Source organism: Strix aluco, chromosome 1 (assembly GCF_031877795.1).
Source record: "Strix aluco isolate bStrAlu1 chromosome 1, bStrAlu1.hap1, whole genome shotgun sequence".
NCBI lineage: Eukaryota > Metazoa > Chordata > Aves > Strigiformes > Strigidae > Strix > Strix aluco.
This window is the reverse complement of record NC_133931.1, coordinates 785,363-808,207: the sequence shown is the minus strand read 5'-3', so window position 1 is coordinate 808,207 and position 22,845 is coordinate 785,363. Positions and strand designations below refer to the sequence as shown.

General features: G+C 61.9%; 4 protein-coding genes across 7 annotated transcripts; 3 read left to right on the top strand and 1 right to left on the bottom strand.

Moving 5' to 3' along the window:
• Positions 1 to 249: 249 nt before the first annotated feature.
• On the top strand, positions 250 to 2,676 carry C1H8orf82 (chromosome 1 C8orf82 homolog). The gene is made up of 3 exons (XM_074828206.1): positions 250 to 430; positions 1,513 to 1,561; positions 2,046 to 2,676. The coding sequence occupies exons 1-3, from the start codon at positions 305 to 307 to the stop codon at positions 2,522 to 2,524; spliced, it is 654 nt and encodes a 217-aa protein (XP_074684307.1). The 5' UTR covers positions 250 to 304; the 3' UTR covers positions 2,525 to 2,676.
• Positions 2,677 to 2,688: 12 nt separating this feature from the next.
• Positions 2,689 to 6,433, bottom strand: LRRC14 (leucine rich repeat containing 14). 2 transcript variants are annotated; one of them, XM_074827994.1, is made up of 4 exons: positions 6,351 to 6,433; positions 4,679 to 5,124; positions 3,790 to 4,422; positions 2,689 to 3,550 (listed from the first exon to the last, which is right to left on the bottom strand). In XM_074827994.1, the coding sequence occupies exons 1-4, from the start codon at positions 6,420 to 6,422 to the stop codon at positions 2,977 to 2,979; spliced, it is 1,725 nt and encodes a 574-aa protein (XP_074684095.1). In that variant the 5' UTR covers positions 6,423 to 6,433; the 3' UTR covers positions 2,689 to 2,976. The 2 variants fall into 2 exon arrangements, with proteins under 2 accessions (XP_074684095.1, XP_074684180.1); XM_074828079.1 differs by having other exon boundaries at positions 4,679 to 5,012; positions 6,351 to 6,417.
• Positions 6,434 to 6,473: 40 nt separating this feature from the next.
• RECQL4 (RecQ like helicase 4) lies at positions 6,474 to 19,048 on the top strand. 3 transcript variants are annotated; one of them, XM_074827189.1, is made up of 27 exons: positions 6,474 to 6,821; positions 7,312 to 7,345; positions 7,598 to 7,707; positions 8,319 to 8,462; positions 8,863 to 9,557; positions 10,021 to 10,120; positions 10,749 to 10,878; positions 11,091 to 11,213; positions 11,528 to 11,677; positions 11,755 to 11,847; positions 11,941 to 12,077; positions 12,211 to 12,294; positions 12,431 to 12,619; positions 12,751 to 12,933; positions 13,515 to 13,680; positions 14,371 to 14,645; positions 14,722 to 14,859; positions 15,070 to 15,235; positions 15,317 to 15,446; positions 16,368 to 16,540; positions 16,631 to 16,817; positions 16,903 to 17,098; positions 17,257 to 17,365; positions 17,479 to 17,596; positions 18,410 to 18,497; positions 18,633 to 18,728; positions 18,872 to 19,048. In XM_074827189.1, the coding sequence occupies exons 1-25, from the start codon at positions 6,738 to 6,740 to the stop codon at positions 18,477 to 18,479; spliced, it is 3,984 nt and encodes a 1,327-aa protein (XP_074683290.1). In that variant the 5' UTR covers positions 6,474 to 6,737; the 3' UTR covers positions 18,480 to 18,497; positions 18,633 to 18,728; positions 18,872 to 19,048. The 3 variants fall into 3 exon arrangements, with proteins under 3 accessions (XP_074683290.1, XP_074683377.1, XP_074683464.1); XM_074827276.1 differs by having other exon boundaries at positions 15,049 to 15,235; positions 16,930 to 17,098; XM_074827363.1 differs by lacking the exons at positions 17,479 to 17,596; positions 18,410 to 18,497; positions 18,633 to 18,728; positions 18,872 to 19,048 and having other exon boundaries at positions 15,049 to 15,235; positions 16,943 to 17,098; positions 17,257 to 17,358.
• Positions 18,644 to 22,065, top strand: LOC141932468 (uncharacterized). The gene is made up of 11 exons (XM_074846108.1): positions 18,644 to 18,728; positions 18,782 to 19,157; positions 19,247 to 19,407; positions 19,479 to 19,764; positions 19,849 to 20,009; positions 20,236 to 20,521; positions 20,619 to 20,779; positions 20,859 to 21,144; positions 21,221 to 21,381; positions 21,456 to 21,741; positions 21,851 to 22,065. Exons 1-11 carry the CDS (start codon positions 18,644 to 18,646, stop codon positions 22,002 to 22,004), a joined length of 2,403 nt encoding a protein of 800 aa, XP_074702209.1. The 3' UTR covers positions 22,005 to 22,065.
• Positions 22,066 to 22,845: the final 780 nt, after the last annotated feature.

Here is a 22,845-nt window from a genome sequence, read left to right as displayed (position 1 = left end):
ATAGGGGCTATATGGGTGTCTACAGGGGTGCCCGGGGGTGCCCGTCTGTCTATAGGGACTATATGGGTGTCTATAGGGGTGCCCGGGGGTGCCCGTCTGTCTATAGCGGTATGCGGGTGTCGTGTCTGTAGGGGCTATACGGGTACCTCTAGGGGTATATGAGTGTCTATAGGGGCGGGTCCCTCCTCCCGCCGGGCTCCCCGGCGCCGGGACAGGCTCCGCCCGGAGCGGTGTCACCGTCGGACCGGGCCGGGCCGCTTCCGGGGCCGCTGTCGTCGTCGCGGGTGTCGCGGCCGCTGTCGCGATGCGGCTGCCGCCGGCGCTGCGGCTCCGGGCCGGGACGGCGGGGCCGGGTCCCGGGTACCGGCAGGGGCAGCGCCCGGGGCCGCGCACCCGCGAGTATTTCTACTACCTCGACCACCAGGGACAGGTACCGGTACCGGCAGCGGGGGGGCGGCACCCGACCCCGGGCGGATCCCGGTGGATCCCAAAAAGAGCCTCAATGGGCTCGGGACAGAAGGGGGGGGGTGGGGGGGGGTGTGGATAGATCCCGTATGGATCCCAGATGGAGCCAGGACAGATCCCAGACTAACCCCAGACAGATCCCAGACAGACCCAAGACAGATCCCAGATGGATCCTGGTCACACCCTGAGCAGATCCCAGATGGACGCAGGACAGATCCCGGGCAGACCCCAGATGGACCCCAAACAGACCCCAGATGAACCCAGGACAGATTCCAGACAGATCCCAGATGGACCCAGGACAGATCCCAGACTAATCCCTGACAGATCCCAGTGACACCCTGGACAGATCCCACACGGACCCAGGACAGATCCCAGGTGGACCCCAAACAGATCCCAGATGGACCCAGGACAGACTCCAGTCGGATCCCAGACAGATCCCACAATCCCTTGCCACACGGATCCAATACAGATCCCAGATGGATCCTAGACAGGACCCAGACAGATTAAAAAAAAAAAAAAAAAAAACTAGATGGGGTCAGGACAGATCCCAAACAGATCCCCAGAAGACCCCAAATACTCAGGACAGAGCCCACTCAGATCCCAAACAGATCCCACATGGACCCAAGACAGATCCCAGACAGATCCTGGACAGACCCCAAACAGATCCCAGAGCCTGGACAAACCCCCCAAATAACCCCAAAATGGACTCAGAATAGATCCCAGACTGACCCCGGACAGACCTGGGATGGATCCCAGATGGATCCTGGACAGATACCCCCAAAACCACCCTAAATAGACTCAGGATAGATCCCAGACCTGGGATGGATCCCAGATGGATCCTGGACAGATCCCAGACAGATCCCAGACAAATCCCCCCAAAAACACCCTAAATGGACCCAAGGTAGATCCCAGACTGACCCAGATCCGTGATGGATCCCAAATGGATCCCGGACAGACCTGGGATGGATCCCAAAAGGATCCTGGACAGACCCTGGACCTGCCAGGGTGGGTCTCGGGATTTTGAGGCTTTTTCCCGCTTCTCCGCAGCTTTTCCTGGATGACACCAAAGTCAAGAACTTCATCACCTGCTTCAAAGGTACCGGGGACCCCCCCAAAACCCCCCACCTGCCAGCACAGCTGTCCCCCCATCATCCTTAATTAGGAGCTGATCCTTCATCGGGAGCTGATTTTTAATTGGGATTTCATCCTTAATTGGGATTTCATCCTTAATTGGGGTCTCAACCTTAACGGGGGGCTGAGCCCTCAGCAGCCAGGTCAGGGAGGGGGATGCCCCCCACTCTGGCACCTTCATAGGTGGCCAAGCAGCCGCCAGGCACTATTTGCATGTTAATTACCTTATTAATTAAGCAGCTCCCGCTATTAATAGCTCCCGTTTGCCTTTCCCGGCACGGTAATTCCTCCCAAGCCGACTGCTCCTCCCTCCACCAACCTCCCAAAACAGAGTCACAGAATCACAGAATTCCCATTAACAAACAACCCCCTACTCCCTAATTAACCCCCCAGGGTTAATTAGGGGGGGGGAGCAGCGAGCTGACGTCCATCCGCATCCATCCCGGCAGACGTAGGGTTCCTCACCTTCTTCTTCAAGCAGCTGGCGCCGAACCGGAGCGGCCGTTACGAGGCTGAATTTCCTTTCCTTTCGCTCTGCGGCCGGGAACGGAATTTCCTCCGTTGCGATGATCGTCCCGTCGTCTTCACCCAACTTTTGCCGGGCTCTGGGGAAAACCAGCTCCTCTCCTACTGCGGCGGCGGCGAGCGCCTGGCCGTGCCCTTCCAACCGGAAAGTTTGGTGATGTTGCCGGAAAACGGGCGGCTCTACCACCCGGCACCGGCAAAAACCGGCGGCGTAGGGTTGGTGCGTTCGGCGTTGGCTTTTGAGTGGAGCCCCTTCTTCGAGTACGGCGAGGGGCCGGCGCAGCCCCCCACCCATTTTATTTGGGAAGGGCGGCGTTACCGCCTCACCGAGGAATTGTTGCCGCTGCTCCGGGGCTGCGCTGAAAAAACCCCAGTTGTCCCCGTTACCCCAAGCCAAGGTTGAGTTGGGGATCTTCCAGTCATCCCCATCACGCCAACGGCAAAATGGCGGCGGAGCCCGGCGCCGGCTCACCGCGGCGGGTGGGTGCCGTTGCCGCGGCTGGGACCCCCCGTTTCTCTGTGAAAAAAAATAATAATAAGACGCACAAGCGTGGAGTTATTGTAGGGTCTGTGGTTTGGGCCGTAACGTCGACGCCGGCCAAGCGGCAGCAATTTATTAACTGGTCTCGCGGTGTTAATTAATCAGCTGGACGCTGATCTGCCCCGCAGCGGTGAGTGTTATCGGTGGCACCGGGTCCCCCCGGGTGGGGCTGATGGTGGCGGCACGGTGACAACAAAAGAAAGAAGGTAGCGGAAAAGCACCGGGATGAGGAGAAAACGCCAGATCTGGGGAGGAAGGAGGGGTCGGGGGATGGCGGTGAGGCCGCAGCGCTTGGCCGGGATGAGGGCTCTGAGCTACAAGGTGAAGTAGTCGGGGGCACTGTGCCGGCAGAGGCTGCTGGTCCAGATGGCGTCGGCTCTGCCGGAGCTCGCCAGCATCCGGCCCACCTCGGCGCTGACCGCGGCGAACCGTTCCTTGTCCACCACGTCCTCGCAGAGGTGGCCGAAAGCAGAGGCCAAGCGGGAGGGCTCCCGGCTGTAGCAGTCCACGGGGTACGGGTAGACGACGAGGCGTAAATCCAGAAGAACCACGGTTTTCCTTACCAAGGTTTTAAGTCCCGGCGTAGAGAGGGGGTTGCCGAAAAGCCCCAGGCAACGGAGGCGGGAGCAGCGGCAGAGCACCGGCAGCAGATCCGCCAGCCGGGCGTCCGTCAGGTGACATTCCATGAGATCCAGGTGGAGGAGAGAGGCTGAAATTTTCTCCAGGAGCTGGCAGAGGCATTGGAGAAGGTTCTCGGTGAAGTTGTGACCGCTCAAGTCCAATCTCCTCAGCGCCGGAGCGTGGAGGCTTTTGTGAAGGAAAGCGAGATCGCCGGGAAGGAGGTAACAAAACGCCAGCTCCAGGCTTTCCAGCGGAGCCTGCAGGTCGCTGCCGGAGAGGGGAGAGAGCAAGTTGTGAGCCCCCCCAGCACCGCGCGGGAAGGAGCCGTCGCCGGTCTAAACCTTGTATTAAATCTTTAACCGACGAGGCGGAGGCCGTCGCCGTATTCCCAGAGGAAAAACGGCAAAACCACCCGGATCCCAAGCTCCCACCGCGTCCACCGGGAGCCGCGAATTCCCCAGCGTGAAAAAAAAGCAGCTTGGGGAGCTGCTCCACCAGGAACTTACCTGAGAAGTTGCCTCAGGCTGCCCGAAAGCCTGGAGGAACCGAAGTTGAGTTCCTTGAGGCAGGGAAACCTCCCCAGCTGCACGGCGAGTTGCCGGAGGCCGGTGTCTGTTCCCGGAGCGAGCCGCCGCACGTCGATGTTGCTGTAGGGTAGCTTGAGGCTGACGAGTTCGGTAAATCTGGTGAGGTGCGGCAAAACGGTGCAGAGACCGGCCGGGCCCAGGTTGTTAAAGCGCAGATCCACCCGCCGCACGCCGACGGGTTCCAGGGACTCCAACAAAGTCACGATGCCGGTGATGGAGAGCTCCTCGGTGCGGAAATCCCGGCATTTGAGGCGCAGGGGACTGGCGGAGGTCTGCAGGGCGTCTCGCAAGACGCCGAAGGATGTGCCGTTGACGAAGAGATCGGCGCGGATCTCCACGCTGACGGGTTGCGGGGTCGTTGAGGCGCCGGAAGGACCTTTCCAGCGCTTGGAACTGCGTTTCTGACACTCATTTTTGTGTTTGGAGACCTCAATGCAGGCTTTGGCTAAGGCCACCGTGCCGGACCACAGGCTCATCCTGTCCGGGCCGCGATCGGTGTCAAAGTCTTGGAGATCTGTCATGTCCAACACTCGCAGCTGGCACCATCTCTTGCTGGGTGAAGAGAAAAAAATTAAAAAAAGGTGAATAAATGAGCGGGGAAATCAGGGAACTGAAATAACCGCGCAGCCGGCGGCTCGCTCCAGCCCTGAGCACGGTGAGGGTCGTGGTCTTGCTTCTCCCCCGCCTTGCCGGTGCACGGAACAAGCCCGGCGCTAGCCCACGGCTTCCTCCCTCATCTCCAGCATCACCCCGAGGAAGAAAATCGGCTCCCACCCATCCCGGCGGAGTTTGGCATCCCGGCACCCACCTGGTGCCACGACAGGGCTCCTCCAGCGCCCGGCGGAGATGGGCCACGACAGCCATGATGACGGCCTGGAAGCACAATTTGCTGGGTTTTTCCCTGAGGGATGGGTGATGGCTACTGTGCTGCTGGTCATGGTGGCCCAGAAGCTGCTGGAAACTGAGGATGGGGAAGGGCCACGTCGCCACCAGGTCCTGCAGCGCCAGCGTCCGTCTGTCCAGGAAAGCGGCTTGGAAAAGGACGGGGTAGAGCTCGGCGGGGAGAAGGTCAAGGGCGCGGCGGGCGCTGGGGTGGTGGCTCACCAGCCGGCGGGCGCAGAGGAAGACGAGGGAGTGCATGGCTGAAGGCAGGAGGAATGGGGGGGAGCGCTGGGGGGATGCCCCAGGCTGGGCCCATCCCCCCACCCCCCAACACTGCTGGAGGTTGTGGGGGCAGAAGGTGGCCCCATAGGTCTGGAAGAGAGGGGCTTGTCCCAGGGCAGGACCCCTAAGCCAGCCCCCCCCCCCCCTCAAAGAGGCAGCCCACAGTACCCCAATCCAGCACCCCCCATCGCAAGGACCCCCCCCACAGCCCCCCAATCCAGCCCCCCCCATTGCAAGGACCCCCCCCCCCACAGCACCCCTAACCCAGACCCCCATCACAAGGACCCCCCTCACAGCCCCCTCATCGCAGGGACCCCCCCACAGCCCCCCAACCCAGCCCCCCATCACAGAGACTCCCCCCACAGCACCCCTAAACCAGACACCCCCATGGCAGTACCCCCATCCCAGCGCCCCCCCATAGAAGCACCCCACAGCCCCTGATCACAGACACCCCCCTAACACAGCCCCTCAAAACAGGGAGCCCCCATAGCCCCCCAGTCCAGTCCCCCATCACAAAGACTTTCCCCACAGCACCCCTAAACCAGCCCCCCCATCACAGGGGCACCCCACAGCCCCCCAGCCCAGCCCCTATCACAGGGATCCCCCCACAGCCCCCCACAATTCAGCCACCATCAAAAAAACTCCCCCCACAGCACCCCTAAACGAGCCCCCCCTCCATGGCAGGACCCCTAACCCAGCCCCCCCTCGAAGGGGCACCCCACAGCCCCCCCAACCCAGCCCCTCCATCATAGAGACGCCCCCCTAACCCAGCCCCCCATCACAGGGGCACGTCACAGCACCCCCAAACCGTCCCCCCCCCATGGCAGGACCCCTATCCTAGCCCCCCCCCCCACAAAGGGGCACCCCACAGCACCCTAACCCAGCCCCCATCAAAAGGAAACCCACAGTGGGACCCCTAACCCAGCCCCCCATCACGGGGACACCCCATGGCACCCCTAACCCAGCCCCCCCTCAAAGGGGGACCCCACAGCTCCCCCCCAACCCAGACCCCCATCACAGGGACCCCTCCCAGCCCCCCTAACCCAGCCTCCCCCCTCAAAAGGGACGCCCCCCCATACCCCCCCCAACCCAGCTCCCACACTACAGGGACCCCCCCACAGCCCCCCTAACCCAGCCCCCCCCCAAGGGGACCCCCCCACAGCACCCCTAAACCAGACCCCCATCACAGGGACCCCCCCACAGCCCCCCCATCACAGGGACCCCCCCATAACCCCCCAACCCAGCTCCCGCACTACAGGGACCCCCCCCTCAAGGGGACCCCCCCCTCCCCAAAACGGCGGGTCCCGCCCACTCACCGCGCGCCCCCACAGCCCCCCACTCTCTACCGGACCCCACAGCCGCCCCGCTCCCGCCGCGCTTCCGGGCATGCGCGCTAGCGGCTCCCCACCTCACCAATCAGCGAGCGAGACCCAGCGGAAGAGGCGGGACCAGCGCCGTTACCCGGCGACACCAATGTTTTTCACCCGCCCATTGGCTCCTCCTGCTGTCCGTCACCGCACCTTCCGTTCCCATTGGCTGAGGCGCGGCGGGAGCGGGAAGTTCGCTCTTCCGCCGCTCTGAGACCTGGGGGTCTGTGTCCTTCCGTCGCTGTGGGTCCCCCCGGGCGGCTCCCGGGCCCTCCGGAGGCCTCAGAGCTCCCCCTGGGGAATCAGCCCCGGGAACCCGGTCCCTCTGTGGGCTCCATGGAGCGGCTGTGGGAGGTGAAGGCCCTGCTGAAGCAGTGGGAGGCGGCTTTCCTCCGGGAGCGGCGGAGAAAACCCAGCCAGGTGCCCGGTGGCGGCGGGTTGGAGGCCCACGGGAGAGGGACCCTTCCCCGGTATCGAGCCCCAGCGGTGGGCCGCGGCCTTCACCCGGGTGGGCCGGGGAAACCTCCTGGGTGGCTCCCGGGGAGGGCTGTCCCCTCATCGGGACCCTGTTTACCGGGGTCACCGCACTGGCTGTCAGCACGGTGTCACCCCCAGCGATGTCCCCACCTCTCCATTAACCTGTTTTCCACAACGTTAAAGCCAAGCGAGGCTCCCCTGGCAGAGCCTGATAGTGTTTCTATAAAATATTTCTGTAATATATACATCTAAAGAGATCACAGGACATCCCAGAGTCGTGATCAAGCGTGATGCTGCCCCAGCTGCAGTTTTCTTTAAAGAAAAACCCCAAGCCAGCAAAAAAATAACAGCCCTCTCATTCTACACTAGCAGAAAATAACGATAATTTGGTCTGTAGCCTAAAATAACCATTTCTACCATGTTTGCTTTGCAGGCTGACATCGAGGTGGCTCCGGAGGACACCAAACGTGAGTGCCAGCCCAGCCACCCCCATACCCCGGGGGTATTTTAGGGTCCTGGGTGGTGCTGGGCTCCCCCACAGGCAGCTGTGGGTGCTTTGTGGGTGGGGGTGACGCCCCTGTGCCATGCCAGCCCCTCGTCATCAGGCTGGTTTGATGTTGGGGGGGGTCTTTGGTGGCAGACATTGATGGTTGCCGATGTGGGAACTCCTCTGGTAAGTACCAGATACACCAAAAATCAGCCTTGATGATCTGTCCCAGGGCTCTACAAGGAGTATAAGATGCTCAAGCAGCAGAGAGAGGAGTCGGATCCCTCCCGCCTCAGCCCCTCCTGCCAACCAGCAGCCCAGGAGACCCCAACCGCAGAGCAGGTACCAGAGAAAACCCCCTTTTGGCCTTGGGTTTTGTCTCCAGGAGCCTCAAACCTCTGAGATTTGCCCTTCGTGCGAGCGCTTTCGGGGTGTTTGTGCTTTGTCCTTTACTGCAGACAAAGCCCTGTTCGTCCTGCCTGTTTCTAAAGGGGTTTATTTGACTTTAGCAGGGAAAATTATCCGATGAGCACCGTATTTTTGGCTTAAAGGGAGAATAAGAGACCCCAAATAGAGCTGTTGAGATGGGAAATACAACGCCTGCGATCCCTCCTGTGCTTTATGCTCAACGGCATCCAGGCTGCTGAAAGCGTGGGCTCGTTTTAACCAGCCTCTTAATGAGGCAATGATCAAGCCAGCCCCTGTGCTTGGGGTGAGGCCATAAATACCTCAGAGCTACGTTTTTCACCCCAAAATGTGCTGGAAAGACACCGTGGCCAAAAGACACCACAGCGTGATAATATCGCCCTTGTTCTCCAGCTTCTTTCTCCTCTCGGAGGTATCAGAGCTCATCTCCGTGATGGGATTTAACAAATTTAGGGATTGGAAGGTTTAGATTGAACAAGTTTGGGGATTTAACGGTTTGAATTTAACAGTTTGCTGTGTCGTTGCAGGCGCCGGACTCCGGTTGTTGGGGCGCACACCTGAACCGGCAGCCCAAAACCCCCGAGCCGCGTCGCCGCAGCCGCACTGTGCCGAAAACCTCGGCGCAGTACTATGGGATGAAGCTGAAATCCAACCTGGGAGCTGCCGGGAAGGTCAGGGCTGGCCAGGGATCGGTGCTGAGCCTTGTGGCGCAGAGAGAAGCTTCTCCTGAAGCTGCTTGTGACCTTTTTTTTCCCCCGCTCTGGCCGCTCTGAAATGGCAACCCCCGCGCCAGAGCCACCCAAAATGGCGGCCCGCACGCCAGAGACCCCTAAAATGGCGGCTTTCTCCTGACAGAGCCCCCCAAAACGGCGGCCCCCGCGCCAGAGCCCCCCCTAAAATGTCAGCCCTCTCCTGCCAGAGCCCCCCCGCTGTTAGCAGAGGGTGGAAGCTGGGAGTGGGGAGCACCCACAAACGCTGGTGAAGGTCCTGTTTGATTTGGAGGTGGGGTGTGGAGTTTTGGTGGATGATCTGACACCCCCCCCCCCAATCTCTCCTTCCCTTTGTCCGCAGGAGACGTCCCTGACCCCGTGGAGGACCCCAGTTCCCAAGAGGACCTTGGCTGTCCCTGAACTTCACACAAATTCGGGGACAGGTGACAAACCTGCATCCCCAGTGCCGGCGGAGGCTTCGCAGAGTGAGGGAGACGAGCCAGGAGATCTCCTCCTTCCTCCCTCGGTGTCGGGGCTGGCCCCCATCATCCTCACCGCGGGGTTGAAGCCCCCCCCGCCGCCAACACCAGATAAATTCCAGCAGCTGAAGCGAACAGTGGCGCAGAGACTGGGCTCGCTGGATCCCGCCTGGCTGCAGAGGTGCCAGGGGACACCTGGGGACAAAGAGACAATGCTGGGTGCCACGCAGGCCGGGGAGGAGGGAAGGGACAGCTGCGCCCCCCCAGAGCAGGATGGAGGTGTTGGGGGAGCGTCGGTGGGAGATTCTGGGAGGAAAAGGCCACGGGGAGATGGTGGAGACGACGCGGTGGCTCCGGCAAAGTTCAAGCGGTGCTGCCGAGGCTCAGCCAAGGGAGCGTTCGGCGCTGCCAGCGGGCTGAAGCAGAGCGAGGAGGAGGAAAAGGAGGAGGAAGAGCACATGGCAGCCCAAAAGGAGAGCAGGAAGGTGTCGGATCCTTCAGAAAACATCCTGGGGGAGTTGGAGGAGGAGGAAGAGGAGGAAAAGCCCAGACCCACACGCAGAGCCGGTGCTGCCAGGTGGGTCCTTGGCGACTCCCCGTGGGGGTGTTGCTGGAGCAAACGAACCTCGTGGAAACGAACCCGCTAATTAAACCCAATCAAACACGGGCTGCGGCGATGCCTCGCGGCGCTCGAAAGCACCGAAACGCTGTTGGAAAAGGAGCCGAGGGGGTTTTTCCTATCCATTGCTATAAATAATGAGCTGCTTTTTCCCAAATTCGTCCTTTTTTGCCTGAAGTCAGGAATTCTGGGGGGAAGCGATAAGTTTTGGGGGTTTTTTCAGTCTGATTTTCTGATGGAAATATACCCCATGCGCCTTTCACCTCCCCCCGAGCGTCCACAGTTGCGTTTAAAGGATGAAAATTTAGAGCTTATCTCCCTCAAAGCCGTTTTGCGGGCAGGGCGCCAGGGCCTGCGCTGGGTGCGGGCAGGAGCTGGCAGGAGGCGTGGATGGGGTCCTCACCCACCTCTCTCCCTGCAGAGCACCTCCACGGGGAGGCGACAACTTCGTCAGGCTTAACCTGAAGAAAAAGTCTCACGTCCGAGGTTACACCCTGCGGGGAAATCGCCTTCGCAAGCAGGTAACGTCCTGCCCGGCCTCGGCGCCGACGGCAGCTCCCGGTGCGTCACCGAAATCCTCCCGCCGGACGGGACGTCGCGCCGCTCTCCCCGCCAAACCCATTTCCCATAAAATTTAAATTCATCTGAACCAGGATGGATTTCAAGCTCTCTCGCTGCTCTTCGCCTCCTTCTTTGAATTTCTGGGGTTTTGCCTTTTAGTTCATTTATTTTGTGACCGCGTAGGAGAGTGGCACAGGCACGACTCGGCTCCCTGCCCCTCCCGCTCCCGCCTGACTTTCCTGCCTTCGGTGGCAGCTTTGCCCCAAAGACGCTGTGCGAGGGGAAAGACCTCGCCGTAGCGGGCTTGTCCTGCTGGATAAAGAGGCTCCTCAGCCTTTCCAGCTTCTGCCACAAAACCCTAGGATTTTTTTAATTCATATCTCCCCGTTAATTAACTTGAAACTCTTTCGGATCGTCTCGGGGAGGCGGAGCGTCAGCTGGGTGAAAATTACCTTTATTTTTAAAGCTCGGCGTGTTCATGCGGTGCTTTGGTAAAAGCCCGGTGCCGGGGTGAAGTAAAACGTCATAAAACACGTTTTTATTTTTAATAAAAGTATAAAAATAACCAGAGACGCTCCCATTTCGCAGGTGAGGAAGCAGAAGTGGCAGAAGAAAGCGGAGCAGTTCGGAGGAGGCGGAGGATCCGTCGCCCGACGCTCGGACGTCTGCTTCAGGTGCGGCGGGACGGGGCACTGGGCATCGGCGTGCCGGGGTCGAGGTAAGGCTTGGAACGTGCTGGATTAAAGCGGGGGAGTTTAGTAAAGCCGTGGGTTGGGTTTAGATCTGGCCGTGCCGGAGGATGGGAAGGATCGGTTGGGTTTTCCCACCTCCCCGCGGCTTCTCTGCGCTGTTGGCTTGAGGGTTTTGAGGGATAATAATTTGTGGGAAGAAGGTGAAAAGATGAGGTGGTTTCTTTACTGTGGATTTAAGTAGAGACAGCTGCTGGCCCGCTGCCGGAGGAGAACGGCCACGCCGATGAAGAGGAGGAGGCTCCCCTGCCTACGCTGGAAGAAGTGGCTCGCAAGACCAACACCGTCTGCCGAGAACTCTCCGGTGAGGCCGCGGGGTTTGCCGGGCTGCCAGCTTGCCTCGCTCTCCACTGACACACTGTGGCTGGCTCTGGGATGAACTCATGGAAACGTGGAATCGTTTCTTTTTCCTCCCTACCCCGGGGAAATTCGGTTGTGTTCCCAGGAGGGTTTGCTTAGGCTCAGAAAGTGGATTTTTGGCAGGCTGGGTTTATGCCGGGATGCGTCTTTGCTGGGAATGCCGGTCTAAAATTCCCGTGGGCTCCCTGCGTGGTGGTGGGTGTCCAGGCAGGGTGGGAAAAGCCACCTGCGGGTCCCAGCTCCTGCCTTCATCCCCAGCAGAGAGCGGAGGCAGCGACCGGGAAAAATCTGAGAAGATTTCAGAGGCGTTGACTCACCTGGATGTGTGGAGGCCGCCGGACGAGCCGCCCGCTCCCCCCGCGCCCGTCGAGCCCCTCTATAGCCTTGGGCCGGAGGGGGAAGTGCAAGGTAGGGGCTCCCCAGGGTGCTCTGAGAGGGCCTACGGGTGGATTTGACCCCTCTGACTCCTCATCCTCATCCTGCAGAGACCCCTCAGGAGGTGTTTGAGGCTCTGAAGGCGCTGGGCTATAGCTCCTTCCGCCCAGGCCAGGAGGTGGCCATCATGAGGATCCTCTCAGGTGAGGGTTTGTTTCTTTTTTTTTTTTCTCTACGGGGTTTGGGCTTCTGCAGGTTTGTCCCCAAACAAAGTCCCCAAGCCCTCGTTTTACCAGGCCTGTCCACGCTGGTGGTGTTATCAACGGGGTTGGGGAAGTCCCTCTGTTACCAGCTCCCTGCTTACCTCTACCACAAACACTCCAAATCCATCGCCTTGGTCATCTCCCCGCTGGTGTCCCTCATGGATGACCAGGTACCGCTCAGATATCCTGGTTTTTACCCACCCCAACCCTTTCTGTGTGCGCATCGACCCAAAACGGGGAGGCAGGTGTCCAAAGGGGTTCTCCCCACCCCGAGCCAGGTGGGTGACTGGCTGCATTTCCCAGGTTTCAGGGTTGCCACCGTGCCTGACGGCCGTCTGCATCCACTCCAACATGAGCAAACCCCAGCGGGAAGCAGCGATGGAGAAGGTGAGACTCTACGGGGTCTCCAAACTCCCCGGGGGAGAACCGTGAGCGCTCAGGGTGCCACGGGGACAGAAAGGGGGGGTAAAGCCACCCCTCGTGCCGCTTTCCGGCGCTCCCTGACGTGGCGTTCGCGGCGCAGGTGAGGCAGGGTGAGGTGCAGGTGCTGCTGCTGTCGCCCGAGGCGTTGGTTGGCGGAAGCGGCTTGAAATCCAGTTTCGTGCCCTCCGCCTGTCGCCTGCCGGCCGTGGCCTTCGCCTGCATCGACGAAGCTCACTGCGTCTCCGAGTGGTCCCACAATTTCCGCCCCTCCTACCTGCAGCTCTGCAAGGTTTGAGACGGGGGGGTTAAAAAAACCCCATCCCGAGGGAGAGGGAACCGATTGGGGGTGAGGAGGAGCATCAAGCTCCTGATTTTTTTTTTTTTTTTTTTTTTTTTTCCTTTTTCCCCTCCTTTTGGTAGATTCTCCGGGATCGCTTGGGCGTGCGGTGCTTCTTGGGGCTGACGGCAACCGCCACGCTGGCCACGGCGCGGGACGTGGCCCAACACCTCGGCATCCCAGCGGAGGAAGGGCTGACGGTGCGGTGCACCGCCGTGCCCCCGAACCTGCGCCTCTCTGTCTCCATGGACAGGGACAGGGATCAGGTAGGGACGAGGGCGGCTCTTAAAAAAATCAGATTTGTTGCTGTGCCGCCCCTTTAGTGCGGGAATTTTTGGGCCCCTCACTCCAAAAAGGCCCTTGAATGACTCGAGCGTGTCCAGAGAAGGGCAACGGAGCTGGTGCAGGGTCTGGAGCACAGGTGTGATGGGGAGCGGCTGAGGGAACTGGGGGGGTTTAGTGTGGAGAAGAGGAGGCTGAGGGGAGACCTCCTGGCCCTCTGCAACTCCCTGACAGGAGGGTGCAGAGAGGGGGGCTGAGTCTCTTGAGCCAAGGAACCAGCGGCAGGCCAAGAGGGAATGGCCTCAAGCTGCGCCAGGGCAGGGTCAGACTGGCTCTTAGGAAGGATTTCTTTGCAGAAGGGGTTGTTGGGCGTTGGAATGGGCTGCCCAGGGCAGGGGGGGAGTCCCCATCCCTGGAGGGGTTGAAGAGTCGGGTTGAGCGAGCGCTGAGGGATCTGGTGGAGTTGGGAACGGTCAGTGTGAGGTTCATGGTTGGACTGGAGGATCTTCAAGGGCTTTTCCAACCTGGATGATTCTGTGAATTTCACCCCATTCTCTGCCCGCAGGCCCTCATCTCCCTGCTGCAAGGGGAACGTTTCGGACGCCTGGACTCCGTCATCGTTTACTGCACGCGGCGGGAGGAGACGACTCGCATCGCGGCGCTCATCCGGACCTGCCTGCGGGGAGCCACGGAGCCGCTGCGGGATGCTGCCCGAGGGAAGAAAGCAAAGGGTAGGCGGCACGGCCTCGCTCTCCGAGAGGAGCACAAGCCCCGAAAGATCCCGTCTGGTGAAACCGCGCTGGAACGGAGAATCCTCAGGGAATGAGCCGTGCTCGCGGGGTTCTCTGCAGAGGTTTCTGGCTCTGTTGGCCACTTCACCTGGGTGCAGGGTAACAAAGGGTTTTTTTTTTCCCCCACCTGCGTCAGGGGGGCTTTAAAGCCAGGCTTAGAGGCTTTAAAGCCAGGCTTTAGACAGCCAATAACAACAGATGCTTATTAACTGTCATTCACAAGGCTGATCCGGCTCCCCCCGGGGTTTTTTCTTTCCAAACCTCCTCGCTGTGACCTTGAGAGTCTTTTTATTTTCCCTCAAAATCCACGTCGTGGCTGCGTGGCTGAGCTCTGGTGCTTGTTTGGCCCCAGGGATCCTTTCCCCCGCCGGTTTTGTTTGCTGAAGCTGGACGAGCTGGTGCCATCCCGCTTCCAAATCAATCGGGGCTTGACGACTTCTGGCAGCTAACGAGGAGCGCGCGCGCCCCTTTGCTGGGGGAGCAGCAGCCCTGCTCCTGCTCGGGGCTTGTTTCTGCTCAGGCAGAGTTCGCTGCTCATTTCCACCCCTGATTTAATTAGCAACTGTGCTTTTGCCGCCAGAAATGGGTAATTAAAGCCTCTCTCCCTGCTTTTTTTTTTTTTTTTTTCAGCAAAAAGCGTTCGCTGCCCGCTGAAGTGGATCGCCGACGCTTACCACGCCGGCCTCTCCTCTGCCGAACGCCGCCGTGTCCAGAACGCCTTCATGAAGGGCCAACTCCGCGTGGTGGTGGCCACGGTGGCTTTCGGCATGGGGTTGGATAAGCCCGACGTCCGCGGCGTCGTGCATTACAACATGCCCAAAAATTTCGAGAGTTACGTGCAAGAGATCGGCCGGGCCGGGCGAGACGGCGAGCCGGCTCACTGCCACCTCTTCTTAGACCCAGAGGTAAGACCTGCCAATGGGGTAGGAGCAGGGGGGTTCCCCTTAATTTTGGGGGGGTTTTTCACCACTGCTTCCCCAGGGCAGGGATCTCCACGAGCTGCGGCGCCATGTTTATGGTGACTCGGTGGATTTTTTCACCATCAAGAAGCTGGTGCAGAAGGTTTTCTCTCCCTGCAAGTGCCTGGAGCTGCACCAGAAACACCAGGACGTCATCAAGGTGAGGAAGGGGCCGAGGATCCCGTGGCTTTTAAACTCGTTAAGTAACAAGCTAACGTGGTAGAAAACACTTTAATTATTGAGTGGTCGTGTCAGGGAGCTTAAATTTGTTGAGGGGAGGCGAGCGTGGTGTAGAATCTGGCCACGAACGGGCAGGATGTCCCAAAGTGAAGGCAGGAGCCTCTACCAGGTGACGCCGCATCTGTCGCAGTATGGTGAGGTGGAGGATGCTGAAATGGCCAAGCTCTTGGAGGAAGAGGAGGAGGAGGAGGATGGTGGCAGCGTGACGAGGCAGAGCGGGCAGCGCCTATGCTACAAGCACGAGCGAGCCTTCCCCATCCAACAAACCGTGGAGTCCCTGGACGTCCGGCAGGAAGGTGAGGGAGAGGAATCAGCCCTGAGTGAGGCTGAAGGTGATTGGGGATCCCCCCCAGCACCTCCCCGCTCTCCTTTCGCAGGTATTGAGACCCTCCTGTGCTACCTGGAGCTGCACCCGCGGCGCTGGCTGGAGCTCCTGCCTCCCACCTACTCTTCCTGCCGCCTGCTCTGCTACGGGGGACCCCGACAACTCCGGGATGTGGCGCGGAGGTCAGAGCGTGCTGTCTGCCAGGCAGAACCGTGACCAGAGAGACCTGGGCAGGCTGGAGCGATGGGCTGAGCCCAACTGGGGGAGTTTCACTAAGGCCAAATGCTGGGTGCTGCCCTTGGGCCACAACAACCCCCAGCAGTGCTACAGGCTTGGGGAGGAGTGGCTGGAGAGCTGCCAGTCAGAGAGGGACCTGGGGGGGATTGATAATGAGCCAGCAGTGTGCCCAGGTGGCCAAGAAGGCCAATGGCATCCTGGCTGGTATCAGCACTAGCGTGGCCAGCAGGGACAGGGAAGGGATCTGACCCCTGTGCTCGGCACTGGTGAGGCCGCCCCTCGATTCCTGTGTTCAGTTTTGGGCCCCTCACTCCAAAAAGGCCCTTGAATGACTCGAGCGTGTCCAGAGAAGGGCAACGGAGCTGGTGCAGGGTCTGGAGCACAGGTGTGATGGGGAGCGGCTGAGGGAACTGGGGGGGTTTAGTGTGGAGAAGAGGAGGCTGAGGGGAGACCTCCTGGCCCTCTGCAACTGCCTGAAAGGAGGGTGCAGAGAGGGGGGCTGAGTCTCTTGAGCCAAGGAACCAGCGGCAGGCCAAGAGGGAATGGCCTCAAGCTGCGCCAGGGCAGGGTCAGACTGGCTCTTAGGAAGGATTTCTTTGCAGAAGGGGTTGTTGGGCGTTGGAATGGGCTGCCCAGGGCAGGGGGGGAGTCCCCATCCCTGGAGGGGTTGAAGAGTCGGGTTGAGCCAGCGCTGAGGGATCTGGTGGAGTTGGGAACGGTCAGGGTGAGGTTCATGGTTGGACTGGAGGAGCTTCAAGGGCTTTTCCAACCTGGATGATTCTGTGATTCTGTGGGATGTGTCAGAGGGTAAAAATCCAGCTCCAAGCCACCTCAACAACAGGTTTTTGGGGTCTTCTGCCCCTCAGCTCACCCCCCGTCGCCGTCTGCCTGGCCCGGGAGCGGCTGGCAGGGAGGGATCACGACCACACCAGCTCTCTGGAATTCGACGTGGTCTCGCTGAGCGATTCCATGGGTTGGGAAGTGGTGCTGGTGAAACGCGCCCTGCGCCAGCTCCAGTGGGATCCGCGCCTGTGCCAAGGTACCGGCGTTCCTCGGGGTGGGCCTGAATCCCTCCTGTGGCATCAGATCTGGGTGGGCACCGGCTCAACTGGCTTTTTGGTGCCTTCAGGCGGCCGCGGTGAAGGGAAAACCGGCGTTTTGGTGGAGTTTGGGGATTTATCCTTCCACCTACGCGCCTACGGCGACCTCACCGATGGCGAGCTGGACTCCGTCTGCGACTTCCTCCACCGCAGGGTGGTCGCCAGGGAGAAAGCAGCTCTTGGCCAGCTCCGTGCCTGCTTCCAGGCCTTCCAGAGGTGAGCAAAGACCACCTGACCCCTCCCCGTAGTTGCCCACCCTCCCATCTTTCCCAGTTTGGGGCCTGTTTTGGTACTGGGAAAGGAGGGAGGTTGATAGCGGGGCGTGCAGCGTGGCCTTCCAGACCTGCGACCCTCACCCTGCGGACGAGGAAGAGGAGAGGAGCTCCTGCCTGAAGGCTCTGCTCAGCGACTACTTTGAGAAGGAGCCCGCGGGCCAGCAGGCTGAGCACGGCTGCCAGGAGGAAGAGGAGGAGGAGGATGATCTCAGCGACGCGAAAGTGAGCAAAACGTCTTTTATCGGGAGCTGCTGCGCGCTCCGACCCTCCGTATTTCCGTGGCGCGGCATCTCCCGTGGAGATGAGACCGGGGATGGGTTTGGGGGGTGAGGAAGAGGAGGGATGTGACACCCCCCCCCCATGCGCCGTGGCCTTCGCAGCTGCAGGACTGGGAGAGCCGCATCCGCGCCGACATCCGCCACTTCCTCACCATCCGCCAGGACGAGAAATTCTCCGGCAGAGCCGTCGCCAGGATATTTCACGGCATCAGTAAGAGAAAGCGGCGGAGGGAGATGCTCAAATTGGGCTTTTTTCACCCAGCCCCTGCCTGTCCCGCTGCCTGTTCCTGCCTAACCCGGGGCTTCCCTGTCTGCTCCCCGCAGGCAGCCCTTGTTTTCCTGCCCAGGTTTACGGCCGCGATCGCCGGTTCTGGAGGAAATATCTCCCCTTCGACTTCCACCGCCTCGCCCGCCTGGCCACCGAGGAGATCCTGGCTGGCAGGTGATGAGGGTGGCAAGTGAAATGAGGGGGTCACCCCCCACGACGTCACTGTGGTCCCCAGGGGTTGTGCCACCCCCCTGCCAGCTGCTGTCACCCCTCCTCCGTGAAGACCCCGTGCCGGCGGGGATTTTGAATTTGGATTTTTATCAAGGAATTAATAAAAAACACCAACTTTTCCCCCACCACACACCCCCCTTCCTGCCTACACTTTGCTGCCTGCGCCCCAGGGAGTGAATCAACTGGGGGTGACACCCCCCCAACATTGTGGGTGGCTTCGGAGGGCCGTTACCATGGCAATGGGGGGGTCCATCGCTGCGGCACCGGGACGGTGCCGGGGTCCCTCACTGGGAAAGCCGGGTGCCACCGCGGCTCTGGCACCCTGCCTGCGCCATCCTCCTTCCCTACCCCCTTCCAACCCAAACTGGGTGCTCTCTCCCCCAGCACCAAACTCTCAGGGAGCCCTGAGGAGGATAAAACCATTTCCTTCCCCAAAACCCACTTTAGTTTTTTACCACCGGCAACTCGGGGCCAACCAAAACCCTCTCGGCAGAGCTGGGGTGACAAACTGGTTTCCAACTGGAGAACTTCACGCCCCAGTTGCCTCCTGGCGCTGGGCTGTCGCGGGACACCCCGTCCCTCCCCCTGCGCGCGGTGTCATCTGAAAACCCTTTTAACCATTAACTCTGGGGGAACTGGTCCTGTCCCCGACGGCCACCGGCGCCGCACAGCCTCCTCCATCCTCCTCCAGCTCCAGAGGAAACCCCAGCTCGCAGCGCAGCGCCGGAGCCTTCCTCCTCATCCTCTTCCCTTTAGGTTTTCCCGGCGGGTGCAGGCGTGGGGAGGCGTTGAAGCTACACCAGTGGCCGGAGCATCAGGGCGGTGACTCCAGCCACGTCTCGTGGTAAGACCCCACACCGCCCCCCCCCCCCAGCAATTCTGGACCCAGTGGGTTCAGGAGGCACCCAGGGGGACCTTCTCGCTGCGGTGGGACCCTCTCGCCACGTCCCCGACGGCTGCGTCCCCCCTTTTTCCGCAGCCCCCCACGCCATGGCCCTGCCCTGGGCGCTGGTGCTGCTCGGCGAGGTCCTGGCGCAGGATGCGGCCCCCCAGAGCTGCCTCCTCCCGCCGGTTGGTGAGTCCTGACCCTTTGTTGGTGGGAGCATCCCCGAGGTCGCTCTCAGTGAGCCAAAACCTCTCCGGGACGCCCTGGTGATGGGCTAAACCCCACCCCGCCACCCCCCCACCCCACCTTCTTTTCTCTGCTTAATTCATCAGGTTATAACGCGGCGCTGGGGCGCCCGACCAGCCAATCCTCCGTCTTCCCCAACACCAGCATCGCCGCCAACGCGGTGGACGGCAACCGGGACGGCGTTTGGCACCACGGCTCCTGCGCCCGCACCTTGATGGAACGGGAGCCGTGGTGGAGCGTGGATTTGGGTGGGCGCCGCGCCGTGGCTGCCGTGGTGGTGAAAAACCGCCAGGATTGTTGTTGGCACCGGCTGCGGGGAGCGCAGGTCCACGTCGGCGACGCGCCGGCCGAGCGTGGCAGGGATAACCCCCTGTGAGCCTAAAATGGGGGGGTTTTTTGGGGGGTGTCAGCGCCCCACCACTGCTGCCGCCGTCTCCTGAGCTTTTTTTTCTCCCCGGCAGCTGCGGTGTCATCACTGACGCCGGTCCCGGGTCGCTCAGCACCATCTGCTGCGCCGGGCTGCCAGGCCGCTACGTCTCCATCCTGATCCCTGGGCGGGAGGACGCGCTGGTGCTGTGCGAGGTGGAGGTGGTGCTGCAGGGCTGCCTCCCCCTACCCGGAGGTGAGAAACAGCCGGTGAAGCGGCAACCGGAGCCGGCAACCTCTTGCCAACACTCCCTCTGGTGTTTCCAGCCCCTGACGTGGCGCGGGGCCGCGCCGTCGCCCAGTCGTCCACGCTGAACGCCTTCAGCCTGGCCGCCAACGCCGTGGACGGGAACACCGACGCCGACTGGGAGCGCGGCTCCTGCGCCCACACCGAGAAGGAAGCGGAACCGTGGTGGCACGTCGATCTGGGCCACCGACACGCCATCTACGCCGTCACCGTCACCAACCGCCGCGACTGCTGCTGGGAGAGTCTCCTCGGCGCCCAGATCCACGTCGGGGACTCCCTGGTTGACCATGGCAAGCGGAACCCGGTGTAAGTGGGGTCACCTGTGTGCTCCCCGCACCCCAGCACGGGCTTCTCCCGCCAGCCAGAGCTGTGACGCTTCCCTCCCGGCAGCTGCGGGGCCATCTTGGACACCGGGCCTGGTTCCACCAGCACCGTTTGCTGCAACGGGCTGCCGGGACGCTACGTCTCCATCCTCATTCCCGGGCGGGAGGATTTCCTCGTCCTCTGCGAGGTGGAGGTGACGGCGCAGAGCTGCGTCCCCCCACCTGGCGGTAAGAATCCAGAGGTCCCCCATTCCAGAGCAAGCCGACACGTGCCGGGAGGCCACCAGCAAGCTCTGCCCTCCCTGTGATTTGGTCCCTGCAGTGCCACGGGGGAAATGGGGAGCGTAGCGGGGAGGGGGGATGTCACCCGTGTCCCCAAGCTGGTGGCATGGCACGGTGTGGGTGTGCCTGGAGCGACAGGAGGGACATGAGGTGTCACCGTGGCATCCCCCAGCCCAAAACCTGGTGCTGCGGCGCCCGGCAGCTCAGTCGTCCACAGCCGGCAGGGCCGGCAGCGCCATCAACGCCGTGGATGGCAACCGGGATGGCAACTGGCACCGCGGCTCCTGCTCCCAAACCGAGAGGGAGCCAGAGCCCTGGTGGACAGTGGATTTGGGCCGGCGCCATGCCGTGGCGGCCGTGGTGGTGAGGAACCGCCTGGATTGCTGCTGGCACCGGCTGAAGGGCGCCCGCGTCCACCTCGGCGACTCCCTTGCCGGCCACGGCACCAACAACCCCATGTGAGTGCCGGTACCACGGCGCGTGGCTGCTCCGGCGTTCGCCCACCCTCACCCCCCTTGTTCTCCTGTTTGGTTTTTTTCCTCCCCCGTACCGCAGCTGCGGCACCATCACGGCCACCAGCCCCGGTTCCACCAGCACCATCTGCTGCCACGGGCTGCGTGGCCGCTACGTCACCGTCGCCATCGCCGGGCGCCAGGAGCGGCTGAGCCTCTGCGAGGTGGAGGTGGTGGAGCAGGGCTGCGCCACGCTGCCTGGCGGTGAGCGGGGCTGGCGGGCGGCACCGGGAGGGGGATTTTTGGCACAACGTGGCACCCCCTAAACTCACCGTTCCCCCAGCCCAAAACGTGGCTTTGGGCCGCCCGGCCGCTCAGTCCTCGGTGTTGGACGCCATCAGCAGCGCCGGCAACGCCGTGGACGGGAACCGGGACGGCGACTGGGAACGTGGTTCCTGCGCCCACACCACCGAGGAACTGGAGCCATGGTGGCGCGTGGATCTGGGCCGCCGCCACGCCGTCTACGCCGTGGTGGTGAAAAACCGCCGCGACTGCTGCTGGCAGAGCCTGAAAGGCGCCGAGATCCGCGTCGGCGACTCGCTGCTCGCCCACGGCCGGCGCAACCCCGTGTGAGCCTCAAACCCCGCCGCGGCCGTCGGCGTCCTCACGGCGCCGCCTCATCCTCCTCCTCTTCCTCCCCGGCAGCTGCGGCATCATCACCGACGCCGGCCCCGGGTCGCTCAGCACCGTCTGCTGCCACGGCCTTCGCGGTCGCTACGTCTCCATCCTCATCCCCAACCGGGAGGACGCGCTGGCGCTGTGCGAGGTGGAGGTGATCCGGCAAGGCTGCGCCCCGTTACCGGGAGGTGAGGAACCACCATTTTCCCCGGTTACCCCAAAATTTTTTTCCCCTTTCCAACCCACCCCGTGGCCTTCGCAGCCCCCAATTTGGCTCGGGAACAACGGGCCACGCAATCATCCACCTCCACCGGCCTCGGCGCGGCGGCCAAGGCGGTGGACGGCAACCGGGACGGCGTTTGGCACCGCGGCTCCTGCAGCCACACGCGCCGCGAGCGGGAGCCGTGGTGGAGCGTGGATTTGGGCGGGCGCCGCGCCGTGGCCGCTGTGGTGGTGAAAAACCGCCAGGATTGTTGTTGGCACCGGCTGCGGGGAGCGCGGGTCCACGTCGGCGACGCGCCGGCCGAGCGCGGCAAGGACAACCCCACGTGAGCCTAAAACTGGGGGGGTGGGGGGGTTTTTTTGGCAAAATGAGGGGGGTGACACTACCCCACCGGTGTCACCGTGGCTTCAACCATGTCTCTTCCTCCCCGGCAGCTGCGGCGTCATCACCGACGCCGGTCCCGGGTCGCTCAGCACCGTCTGCTGCCATGGGCTGCCAGGCCGTTACGTCACCGTCACCGTCCCCGGGCGCTGGGAGCAGCTGGCGCTGTGCGAGGTCGAGGTATACGGGGTCCTCCCCCACCCCTGAGGGACCCCAAGTGTCCCCCCACCGTGTCCCCCCTCGTGGCCACCACAATAAACGCGGCCATGAGTCCTGGTGGCTGGTTGTGGCTTTCCTTAAGCTGCCACCCCAGGGGGACCCTGTGTCCCCAGGGGGTCCCCAACTCCAGGGTCCCCCATATCCCACGGGCTCCAATGTCCCTGGAGCACCCCATGTCCCCAGGGTGGCCCCAGGGTGCCCCATGTCCCCCAGGACACCCCACATCCCCACGATGTCCCGTGTCCCCAGGGTGGCCCTGTGCTCTGGCCTGTCCCATGTCTGCAGGACACCCCAAGTCCCAGGATGTCCCATGTCCCCAGGGTGGCCCTGTGTCCTCAGGGGGTCCCCAACTTCAGGGTCCCCAATATCCCATGGGCTCCAATATCCTTGGACAGCCCCATGTCCCCAACCATCTCTTGTCCCCAGGGTGCCCCATGTCCCCAGGGGGTCCCCTGTCCCCAACCACCTCTTGTCCCCAGGAATCCCCCCCACCAGCAGGTGCCCCACACGTCCCTGGGGTGGCTCCTGTCCCCAGGACACCCCAATGTCCCATGTCCCCAGAGTGCCTCGGAGCCCTACATTATCCTACATCCCTGTGATGTCCTGTGTCCCCAGGGTGGCCCCATGTCCGCAACTCTAGGGTCCTCGATATCCCACAGGGTCCAATGTCCCTGGAGAGCCCCGTGTCAGCATGGTCCCCAATATCCCCAAGATGTCCCATGTCCCCAGGACACCCCAAAACCCCAAGATGTCCCACGCCACAGGACTCCCCATGCTCCCGCGGTGTCCCCTGTCCCTGGGGTGGCTCCTGTCCCCAGTATGCCCCACT

Bases quoted from the DNA above. Each gene is read 5' to 3' on its own strand.
- C1H8orf82 (XM_074828206.1), top strand. From the start codon at position 305: ATGCGGCTGCCGCCGGCGCTGCGGCTCCGGGCCGGGACGGCGGGGCCG. The intron at 431-1,512 runs GTACCGGTACCG...GCTTCTCCGCAG, and splicing joins ACCTCGACCACCAGGGACAG to CTTTTCCTGGATGACACCAA. The intron at 1,562-2,045 runs GTACCGGGGACC...CCATCCCGGCAG, and splicing joins CTTCATCACCTGCTTCAAAG to ACGTAGGGTTCCTCACCTTC.
- LOC141932468 (XM_074846108.1), top strand. From the start codon at position 18,644: ATGGCCCTGCCCTGGGCGCTGGTGCTGCTCGGCGAGGTCCTGGCGCAG. The intron at 21,145-21,220 runs GTGAGCCTCAAA...CCTCCCCGGCAG, and splicing joins CACGGCCGGCGCAACCCCGT to CTGCGGCATCATCACCGACG. The intron at 21,382-21,455 runs GTGAGGAACCAC...TGGCCTTCGCAG, and splicing joins CTGCGCCCCGTTACCGGGAG to CCCCCAATTTGGCTCGGGAA.
- LRRC14 (XM_074827994.1), bottom strand. From the start codon at position 6,422: ATGCCCGGAAGCGCGGCGGGAGCGGGGCGGCTGTGGGGTCCGGTAGAG. The intron at 5,125-6,350 runs GTGAGTGGGCGG...CCTCTCTTCCAG, and splicing joins GGGGGCTGTGGGGGCGCGCG to ACCTATGGGGCCACCTTCTG. The intron at 4,423-4,678 runs GTGGGTGCCGGG...CTCTTCACCCAG, and splicing joins GAGCCCTGTCGTGGCACCAG to CAAGAGATGGTGCCAGCTGC.
- RECQL4 (XM_074827189.1), top strand. From the start codon at position 6,738: ATGGAGCGGCTGTGGGAGGTGAAGGCCCTGCTGAAGCAGTGGGAGGCG. The intron at 7,346-7,597 runs GTGAGTGCCAGC...GATCTGTCCCAG, and splicing joins GGCTCCGGAGGACACCAAAC to GGCTCTACAAGGAGTATAAG. The intron at 12,620-12,750 runs GTTTGAGACGGG...TCCTTTTGGTAG, and splicing joins CCTACCTGCAGCTCTGCAAG to ATTCTCCGGGATCGCTTGGG.